The sequence below is a fragment of the Branchiostoma belcheri genome, unplaced genomic scaffold (assembly GCF_001625305.1).
Source record: "Branchiostoma belcheri isolate BF01 breed outbred unplaced genomic scaffold, Haploidv18h27 scaffold34, whole genome shotgun sequence".
NCBI lineage: Eukaryota > Metazoa > Chordata > Leptocardii > Amphioxiformes > Branchiostomatidae > Branchiostoma > Branchiostoma belcheri.
Genome location: NW_017803954.1, coordinates 75,967 through 86,010, shown reverse-complemented (window position 1 = coordinate 86,010; position 10,044 = coordinate 75,967). Strand labels below are relative to the sequence as shown.

The 10,044-nt window shown below is 42.7% G+C and overlaps 2 protein-coding genes across 2 annotated transcripts in view; one reads left to right on the top strand and one right to left on the bottom strand.

Annotated features, from left to right (window-relative positions):
- The window catches only part of LOC109475570 (uncharacterized membrane protein C776.05-like), a 10,346-nt gene extending 9,517 nt beyond the window's left edge, over window positions 1-829 (bottom strand). The window contains exon 1 of the mRNA XM_019776252.1: window positions 746-829. The gene's annotated coding sequence lies outside the window, so the exon portion shown is untranslated. The remainder of the gene's footprint in view (window positions 1-745) is intronic.
- LOC109475567 (transcription termination factor 2-like) lies at window positions 274-9,442 on the top strand. Its single transcript, XM_019776245.1, has 20 exons — window positions 274-395; window positions 1,486-1,594; window positions 1,995-2,078; window positions 2,259-3,132; window positions 3,452-3,578; window positions 3,796-4,018; window positions 4,247-4,386; window positions 4,493-4,582; window positions 4,865-5,024; window positions 5,326-5,434; window positions 5,563-5,830; window positions 6,233-6,413; window positions 6,801-7,035; window positions 7,350-7,547; window positions 7,763-7,830; window positions 8,041-8,194; window positions 8,433-8,515; window positions 8,641-8,715; window positions 9,068-9,151; window positions 9,276-9,442. The coding sequence occupies exons 1-20, from the start codon at window positions 368-370 to the stop codon at window positions 9,334-9,336; spliced, it is 3,351 nt and encodes a 1,116-aa protein (XP_019631804.1). The 5' UTR covers window positions 274-367; the 3' UTR covers window positions 9,337-9,442.
- The last annotated feature ends 602 nt before the right edge of the window (window positions 9,443-10,044 follow it).

Sequence of the window (10,044 nt, the reverse complement as noted above, 5' to 3'; positions counted from 1 at the left end):
TTTGACCCAACCCCCCTGTCCAGTCCAGGTATTTGACCCAACCCCCTGTCCAGTCCAACCTCTTCCGCCCCCCATTCTCCTTTATTTTTTGGAATAGCCCATTACGGGTATCCTCCATACACAACCATCTGTTACCAAGCTGCAGGTGGTTGCTACATTGTGATTGGTTGCCCTTTCTACGGTGGGAACCAATCATGAGTATTGTTAAACGTATCTTGTCTGTTAATTCAGAAACCACATCTGATTGGCTAATGTTGACCTGCGACCTGCGCGCGCGCTTTGCATGTGATTTGAACGAGACAGGCCAGTTTGGTTGAAGTTTCTAAAACATTTTTTATTATTTATTGCAGATATTCAACTTCTCAGGATGGACGTGGTTCTGTGCCAAGGACACGGTAAGGCATGGTTTATAGCAATATTGTCTCACGGCATCGTTTATTCTTTTAGTACGTTCATGGAGTTATTTTCTAACAAAAGCCGACGCACCCAACGTGAATAAGGGGGAGGGGGGCACGCATACACTCTGCTGGAGCCTCTATTTTCTACCACTATTATGGGCGTAGATGACGTAAGAATTCGTATTCCTCGGCAATGCGGACTGGGCTCCTCTGTATGTATGAAAAACGTGGTATCGACCCTTCCCCAAACAGTACGTCAGCAAATTATGTCAACTCAATGATTTTGTTGTCGCCCGATGAACATCTGACAGCCATGCAAAAAATGATATAGCAGGACTGACACTTACCAGTTGAAATGCGGCTAACGGGAACACCAGGGCCTTCTTGTAGCCGCCTCGGGCTCCATCTGTTTCCGACGCACCGAGTCATGAGACCTGAGCGCGCGGGGGGCATGACCCTGGCGTGCAACTCACCGATATGGACATGGCCGATACATGACGCACATGTAAACAACATAAGGGTTGACTCAAAATGTTTGTAACCTCCGTATGGCAGACCCAGCTTACATCTGTATGGGCATGGTGTGCACATGCTGGGCTGGTGACCCATCATGTGCAGGGACCATGATCATTCATGGCTAGTTAGTGACATGACATTTGTGTTGGGGTTTTGTACCTACCCACCCTGTGAAAGATTTAACTTGGAAACAAACTGTGCACGTGCCGGACAGGTGACCTGTGCACCTGTAAGGACTAATGCTGTGTACGGGAGTATGTAAACAACAGACCTGCTCACTTATGCATGTAGTAAAGGTTACTACACATAGTACATACAATGTAAGTTGAAACTTTAACCCTCTCAGTCTGAAATGTCTTGTCCAAAATACCCAGAGGTATCAAACAAAACTATCCTGCCCTGCGTAATCTGTTGACTGTTACAGCATAAACATAAGCACATTGCAGAGGATATGTTAAAAATATATGATAAATAATTCATGCATTATTCTGTTCATAATAAAAACATATAGCTCATGTCAAGATATAGCTATTTTCATAGCTTTTCATCCTACATGACTCCCTCATTCCAGGCAAGCCATGTATGCTGAAGACTGGCCTCAGGGAGGGTCCAAATAAGGGGAAGAGTTTCTACATCTGTTCTCAGATGCCCCAGTCATGTGGTTTCAACACACCTGCCAGGTGAGTCAGGGGCATATTGTAAGTTTTTACCTTTGGATAGTAAGGAGGTCTAGAGTGAGTATAGAGTAATAATACATTTGTTGCATTTGAAGAAAGCAGTTTAAGGAACAGGAAAGGGTCTGGGTTTTTGTTTAAACTAGTACCGTATCCTCAGTTGTAGAATATGCACAATCCTTTTTATTCACTGAGAGTGATGAAGAGCGGGTGAAATCATACTGCAATGTTGTTCCCTACAATACTTAATTGGAATTACAGCATGTCAATTTTGGAATCATATGTCAATTTTTTGCTAAGTTCGTATTTGTAATTAGTACTAGTAAGTACATGTACAATGAATCATGTAGATTGGCTGGAGGTGATTGTGACAAATGTATGTCTTCCCTTCCTTGTTATTCCCCAGCCTCCCTCCCTCTGGTTGCCTGAAGCATGCTGGGAAGACCATAGAGCTCCAGAAGATTTGGAGAGACAAGGAGAACCAGAAGTGGTGAGAAATGTGCAGCTATTGTCTTTTATTTTTCTTCAGCATCTAATATGGCATTCTTTGGTCAAAATTGATCATGGTAAGATTCTGATTAATTCTTTAACATAATTCTATAGAATCAACATTAAATTTGTGATTTTTATGACATGATATCTTCATATAAGTTTCTGCTTTTTCCTACAGGTTGTGTTATAGATGTCAGGTTACAAAGGATGCCACCAAGGGAAAAGGTTGGTGTGGAAAAATTCTTTACACAGGCGCAGCAGACAGGAGAGCCACCAAGACCGACCATGTTGACTCCAAGAAGCAGTGGCGACTGGTTCCTCCAGAAACAACGTCAGACAGTGATTCATCTGATTCTGAAGAATACGAGGATGCTGCTCCATACCAGCCTTCAAAAAATCCATTCTGCAAAGAAGCTAACAAAGAGGGACAGGTGGTTGCATCGTCTGGAAAGAAGTTTGATGTCTTCGACAAAAAAGTGGAAAAAGAGAACTTGATGCAACATGTGGATGACAACAAGATCTATGATAGTGATAAACAAGTTGACCCTGGCAGGGATAAGTCTCTGAGGGGGGCTGCTGTCAGGGATGATGGATCAAAGTCTCAGAGAGGAGAAGGAGGGAAAACACTTCCTGCAGAACATAACCAAAAATCACAGAAAGGTGATACGGAGGCTAGTGGTAAAGATGTGAAGACAGGCAAAAAGGCAGGTGAGACAGTGAAGGGCATAGGCAGCTCAAAACAACCTCAAGGCAAAGAGGATGAAGTTATTGTACTTACTGACAATGATGAAGATGCTCATGTTAGAAATACACAAAGTGCCAACACACAGGTAAAACACGGTGAAATGCAGAAGCAGCCAGTCAAGGCTGAAGCTGTAAAACCAAAACAGTCAGTCCAAGATGGGAACGTGACCAATCAGCCAATCACAGCAGGTCATAAGAAGCAACAGCCAATCACAGCCTTCCCAGGGTTCCAGCCAGCAAGCCAGGTGATGTCCAGAGGTCATGCAGCGTTGCGGGCAGATCTGGTGGAGCAGTTACGGAAGAAGGAAGTAAGCAAATCACACAGTGGAAACTAGAGATAGCATGCGGGAGTACAAACCTCTGCAAATGAGACTTAGCTAAACTATAAGCATCTAAAGGTGTAAGAAAAAAGGATAAGGGGAGAGAATTTTATTGTGCCTTTCAGGTGTGGAACTGGGGTTTTGTGTATCATAAGATTGACAGCCCAAAAGTGGCCAAAAGGTCAGCAAAGGTGAAGGTCACAGAATCTGGACGGGAGCCAACATTAATTAGTGGTCGACGTGGGGGAATTCAGGAAGCTGACGTTGCAAAATTCCCAGATTCCTAATTTCTTTCTTTTTTCCTCAGGACTTGGTGAAGAAGGTCCAGCTGTCTGTCCTTCCTGACGGAGGGAAGAAGCTGATGACACAGATTGAGGACCTTGAGAAAGCTATCAAATCCATTGATCTTGGTGCCAATCAAAGTCAACCTCAAGGTGAGTTCATGTTCATACTTACATATCTGTGTGGAGGAAGGGATGTGTACAAATCTGTATGTGTACATGAATGAAGTGTACAATTTGACAACCGTTGAACAAATTAAGTCTGGTCAAAGAGAAGCTCCTTGGTCTGAGCTACATCTACAAGTTTTATCATCCAAGACAAGCTGAAATAGCTTTGGGCATTCATCAGTGATGTGATCTGTTTTCACAGGTGCTTCGGGAGGCCATGGTCGGCAGCAGCAGCCCAGTAAGCACCAACCCCAGGGGGACAGGCGGGTCCTCCCCACCCACGCACAGCCCCTCCCTGCCCACGTCCTACAGCAGATGTATGCCCCCCACCCCCAGGGGCAGACCCTGTATGGGGGCAGGATGACGGCCACGAGGCTGCAGCAGGTGGCAGGAGTAACATCTGAGGCTATTGAGAGGCTGCACAAGTAAGACATCATCCCCTGCGCCAGGGTGACTGTGGGTGCGATTATCGCATTCATCATATAGGTTGCTGCATGAATTTGATGCCTTCGAATTTTCAGACTCTGACAGAACTAACTGCCAACAAGGATCTCAGACTGCCGTTTTCATAATAGAATAGCTTGGCCCACAAAGTTTAGCTGCTATGCTGACATTAGACAAAGTTAAATTTACTTTATTTCTCAATGTTGCAGGTCCCTGGAATCCTGTCCACCCCCAGATGCTGAAGTGGAAGATCCGGCCTGCCTGCGTGTAAGCCTGCTGACCCATCAGCGCCAGGCTCTGGCCTGGCTCACCTGGAGGGAGGGGCAGCATCCCTCAGGAGGGATTCTGGGTCAGTAAAGATGGCAGACGTCTTCCAAGAATATTTGTATGTTAAAACAGCTCTTAGCTTAGTGGTCTCAAATGTTCTAAAACTCACAAAGACTTGTTCTTCACAGCTGATGACATGGGGTTGGGGAAAACGTTGACGATGATCTCCCTCATCCTGACTCAGAGGCAGAACACTGGTGCACGGAACAAGACAAAAGGTACAGTTGATGGTCTCTGATACCTGTATACCTTATTAATAGTGAAAAATTTATTTTTGTTGTAGTTGAGATTGTGTTTTATCATCTTCCACAGCTGAAAATGCACATGTTAAAAATTCAAATCCTATTATTGCCATCTTACAGAACATGAATAGGAATTAATAAAGAAGTGATATTTTTCAACTTTAAAAAATGTCTAACCAAAAACAGTTTTTCAAAACTCTTGTATAAAATCAAGTTTGTATGAGTGTCACCAATGCTGTTATTGTACCTGTCCTAAAGTACCAGTTCCAGAAGGTGTTGTGAAGTCGGATGCGACCCTGGTGGTGTGTCCAGCCTCACTGATTCTCCACTGGAAGGCTGAGGTGGAGCGGCACACAGAGGACGACACCCTGAAGGTGTACCTGTACCATGGACAAAACAGGACAAAGGACCATACAGAGTATGTAATTACCATGGCAACAGTAATGTATCCTGGATACCATGTTTGCTGCTTGGTTACAACCTTTACATATTTGAAGCAAGTCAGTCATACCTGTACAACTGGCACCTTTTTGGTGGTCCTTTAGATGATTTTTCCCATTGACACGACCAATAAAAATCCTGTTTATAGTGACTGCCTGTTCACACAGACCAGATTTTATAAGTCTTCCTCTTTGGCAGTTTTGATTGTATATTTCCATGGTATCAAAAGTAAAGAGAAATCTTTCTGTTGGCTGAAACTTTGTTCTTTTCCATTGCAGGCTTGCGGAGTATGACCTTGTACTCAGCACCTATGAGCTTGTGCGGAAGGAATGTTCCAGCTGGGCTGCTGACCAGCCTACACAGGACCAGAAGAAAGGAGACAATCAGGTACGAGAATTATGAGAAAGTGGTGTAATATCGAAATAATTACAACCCCTCCACAGTTCTGATACATTCACGAAAATACAAACTGCCTTCCCAGTGATTTGACTTCCCTGATTTCATGTTGTGACCAGGATGACACTGCCGCGCCCCGGGGTCCCATGCCCGTACTCCTGCGAGTGATCTGGGACAGGATCATACTGGACGAGGCTCACGCCATCAAGAACCACAAGTCGCAGACGTCTGTCGCTGCCTGCCAGCTGCGGGCACACAGCCGCTGGGCCATGACGGGAACACCCATCCAGAACGACCTGATGGACATGTACCCACTGCTGCGCTTCATGCGCTGTTCACCCTTCGATGAGATGAAAGTGTGGAAAAAATGGGTGGATAACAAGACAGGTGAGGAACGGAATGCTTGACCACGGATTTCACAAACAATTGTCAACTGAATTTAAATGTAATCAAATTGAGTCAGTGGTTAGCAACCCTACATCTGGACCAAAAGGTTGAGAGTTGAATCCCGGCTATTGTAAATAACCCAACATGCACCATACTTAAGGTGTTGTACTCCTTACTGTAGGATTGGACTTGAAGCTATGGTCCACAGTTCATTGTACTTGTCGAAAAGAGTTTGGGGAATTTCTCAGGTGCCAATAAATAATTTCTGTCTTCTAGTGGAAGATAAGCTCTTAAGCGAGATAGTTTTCACTTTTTATGTAACGTAACTTTTAAACTGAATTTATCTGTGGTTGAATGAATGTTAAGTGTTATTGAAAGGTTTTATTTCTTGCTGTTGCCCAGCCAATGGGAAGGCCCGTCTGAACACGCTGGTGAACAGCCTGCTGCTGCGGAGAACAAAGGGACAGGAGGGGCGGGACGGTCGCCCGCTGGTCAGCCTTCCACAATGCAGCAGGGTCAGTCATGTGATCGAGCTGTCTGATGACGAGAGGGCTGTGTACGACAAGTTCTACCAGGATACCAGGTGGGTTGTCATGGTGGGGGAGAGTTTCGGATTGTCATATTATTTCAGTAATCTCCCATGACATGAACAGAACATTTTTTTCTGCACCTGTTGCAGTTCCATTTAAAAAGTGACCTGCAACTGTGATATCAATATTTCATTAAAGATTATTATACGTGTGTCACAAATTTCCTAGCTGACAGTGTTGTTAATGTAGCTGTAATGTGTTTGATATTGACAGTAGATATTTGGGATGTTAGGACATTGGGACAGCTGTTCACGCAGTGTTCATTATATTTATGATATATCACCTATCTCAAGTCATTTGATGTCACTGTGAACTTAATGCAGTATAATACACTTCTCGGAGGTTTGTAATCTCAGATTTCTTGTTTGTGTTGCTTTCAGAAAAACTTTCCAGAATTATCTCCTGCAGCATGGAGAGAAGGAGAACGTGAAGGACAGGGTCCTCCCATCATCAGTTGGTACGGTCCAAACTGTTCCTGTGGGGGATCATAATAAGAGTGCAGCAGGACAGCATCAAAATGTTCCAGGAGTGCAGCAGAATGTGAAAGTGAGCCACATCCTGGTGCAGCTGCTGAGGCTGAGACAATGTTGCTGTCATCTGAGCCTCATGAAAGAGGTAAAGTGCAAATGCTCTCTTAGGAGTTTGTTGCTGATTGATGAAGAAAAGCTATTTACATTGTTCTGCTGGGGTCAGATTTGAATGTAGATATTTTAGGAAAGACAATATAAGAAAGATAGCTAGCACAAAAATATGTAATGAGGAAGCCTGGCCATTTTGCACAGCAGAGACCCATGTGTGTTGAAATCACCCTGTTACAATGAATCTGCATGTCTCTGTCTCAACCAGTGGAAGAGTAACTCAACTGTCTACTTAGTTTATTTGAGCATAACTGATTTCAAGGTCAACTTCCCTCTGTTCCCCTCCTGCAGGCTGTAGACCAGGAAACCTTTGTGAATGAGGGAATAGACCTGACTCTGGAGCAGCAGCTGAGGGAGATGAGCCTCCAGGATAACAACCAAGTAACCACACCTAGCAACACTGATGTAACCACACCTAGCAACACTGACCTACCCAGCAAAGATTCAGAGAAGTCCTCCATGTTTCACTGTGACAAACCAAGTACTAAGGTGATCATATGTCAGGGCATTAACTAGAAACCCCAGATCTGATACTATAATTAGGTAGCAAGATTTTGATGATTTTATTCATTGTAATGGATGTATGTACATCCAAGATGCCTTAAAAAGTATACATCTCTTTTTGTTATGAACAATTGAATTATGAATTCACACATTCACTCTTCACTCTCACTTTCAGTCATTTAATCATGAAATATTCACAGATACAAAAGGTTCTGGGGATCCTGGCAAACAACAAGTCAGAGTCAACACCTGAGAAGCCAGTGAAGAGGTCAGTCTTCTAGGCTTTCCCGTAATTTGTTGTGATGTGAGAATTTGTTTTAGGCAAATAATAGTTTGACCATTCATGATCGTATCAATAGTATCCAGGATATGATTTTGTGCAGCTTTCAGTGAACATTGAGCCATGTTGTCCAGGTTGTCCACAAGTTGTAGTATCACTATATACACATGTGGAATGTAATTATTCCTGTCTCCTCAGTGTGATTGTCTCTCAGTGGACCAAAATGCTGGACGTCATCGGGTGGCACCTAGAGCATGCTGGGTATAAGTATGTTGTGATCCGGGGTGGGGTTCCCCCCAGGCAGAGGATGGAAGCCATGGAACAGTTCAACAGGAACCCCAAGGGACCGGAGGTCACTTTTCACTCATGATTGTATCATTATGTTTGGTTTTCCATTCTGTATCCTGTGGTCATTCTCTCTTTTGTATTACAACTTTCTCATCCAAATTGTGTTTGTCAATGATTTTCATTGCATTAACTTTTATTTCATCTTCCCACAACACCATTTACATCTCATGATCCTTCTGACCTAAGATGCTGATGAAGGTTAGTTAGTGTATCTGTTCACCAGGTCCTGTTCTTCTCTCCAGGTCCTGCTGGTGTCATTACAAGCAGGAGGTGTTGGGCTCAACCTGATCGGCGGCAGTCATTTGTTCCTGCTGGACATGCACTGGTGAGAGACACAAGTTACATGATCATTTTACATTGGTGAGAGACCACCCATTCCAAACATTTTAGATTTATACACTGGTGAGAGACCCCCACATATTATTAACCTTAAGTATTCCTGTTGCCTAGGAACCCAGCCCTGGAGGACCAGGCCTCTGACAGGATCTACCGGGTGGGGCAGAAGAACAATGTGGTCATCCACAAGTCAGTACTGATTCACTCCTAGCATACTAGCATAGTTATACTGGCTGCTCTATTTTGAAAGTGCATGCAAGGTAATTTGGCAATTGACACTGTTGCCTACTCATAATATTTGAATTGAAGCACTATCAGTATTAAACAACAGTATCATTATCAAACACAATCATACATGATGATTAAATGTACCCTTTAAGGCACACAATGGATTTTCAAGCTATAACACAGAACCACTTTTGAGGTAATCTACCTTTTAGCCATACCTAGTTATGTCATCTCTATCATATCTATGCATGTCTTCCTGATATCTTTATATGTTACCCTAAGACAAAGCCTTTATGTACTTTACCTGTTTCAGGTTTGTGTGTAAGGACACAGTGGAAGAAAAAATCCAGGACCTCCAGAAGGCCAAGAAAAACCTGGCACAAGGAGTCTTGTCAGGGTAAGTACATTGTAGTTTAGCAGGCATTTCTCATAAATGTGCTCCCTGTGTCAAGTTAGTGTGTTGTTTAAATAACACCATATTTTATAAAGATTCATTAACAGTTTTTTCTGTGACATTACAGTGGTGACGTTGGAAAGCAGAAGCTGTCCTTGGCTGATCTGAGACAGCTGTTTGGATTGTAGTGACACATGCAAGGCTGGTGGACATATGACAATTTATATATTTATCTATTCTCACCTATTTATTCATCATGAAAATTATGGAAAAAAAGGATCTCCAATAGTCATAAGAACGTCTACATGTACTCAATGTAAAGAATATTAGGTTGTTGTATAGTTTGTAATACAAAGGCTCTTCCCACTGTCATTGAATTACTTACTGATAAAATTGTGAAATGATGTGAAACAGAATTATGTGAAAGAAGACTAATAATAAAATAAAAGTATTTGCATGAGGATAGCATGTTTTTGTTAGTGTCTAGATTTTCTGATGTGCCAAATGTCCAGCATAGTGGTGCAGCTATATACCGGTATGTGGCACCAGTTATTGTCCATTTTTGGTCATGTGTGCAAGTTTAAAAATCATGTAACTATGATCCAGGTTCTTCTTCATACAAAGTATGGCAATAAATATGATGTAAAAACAAGTTCTGTACAATTGACACTGCATTTTTTGGCCTGCATGTTTTTTACATCCCACAAACACTAGTACTGGGGTATCTTTTAGAGGAAGTTAACATCAAACTATGCTGTATTATCTAAATAACTGCTGTATTTTGCTTAGGTAGCAACTTCCATCACCAGATTCAGAGAGGTTTTCTTTTTATCTATGTTTAAAACTCTTTCATACTTACATTTTTGTAAGAATGGTCTTAAACTACTGAAGCAAGA

Excerpts from the sequence above, each read along its gene's own strand:
- LOC109475567 (XM_019776245.1), top strand. The coding sequence starts at position 368 with ATGGACGTGGTTCTGTGCCAAGGACACG. Across the intron at positions 1,595-1,994 it reads GGTTTCAACACACCTGCCAG|CCTCCCTCCCTCTGGTTGCC; the intron begins GTGAGTCAGGGG and ends GTTATTCCCCAG. Across the intron at positions 5,435-5,562 it reads AGAAGAAAGGAGACAATCAG|GATGACACTGCCGCGCCCCG; the intron begins GTACGAGAATTA and ends TGTTGTGACCAG.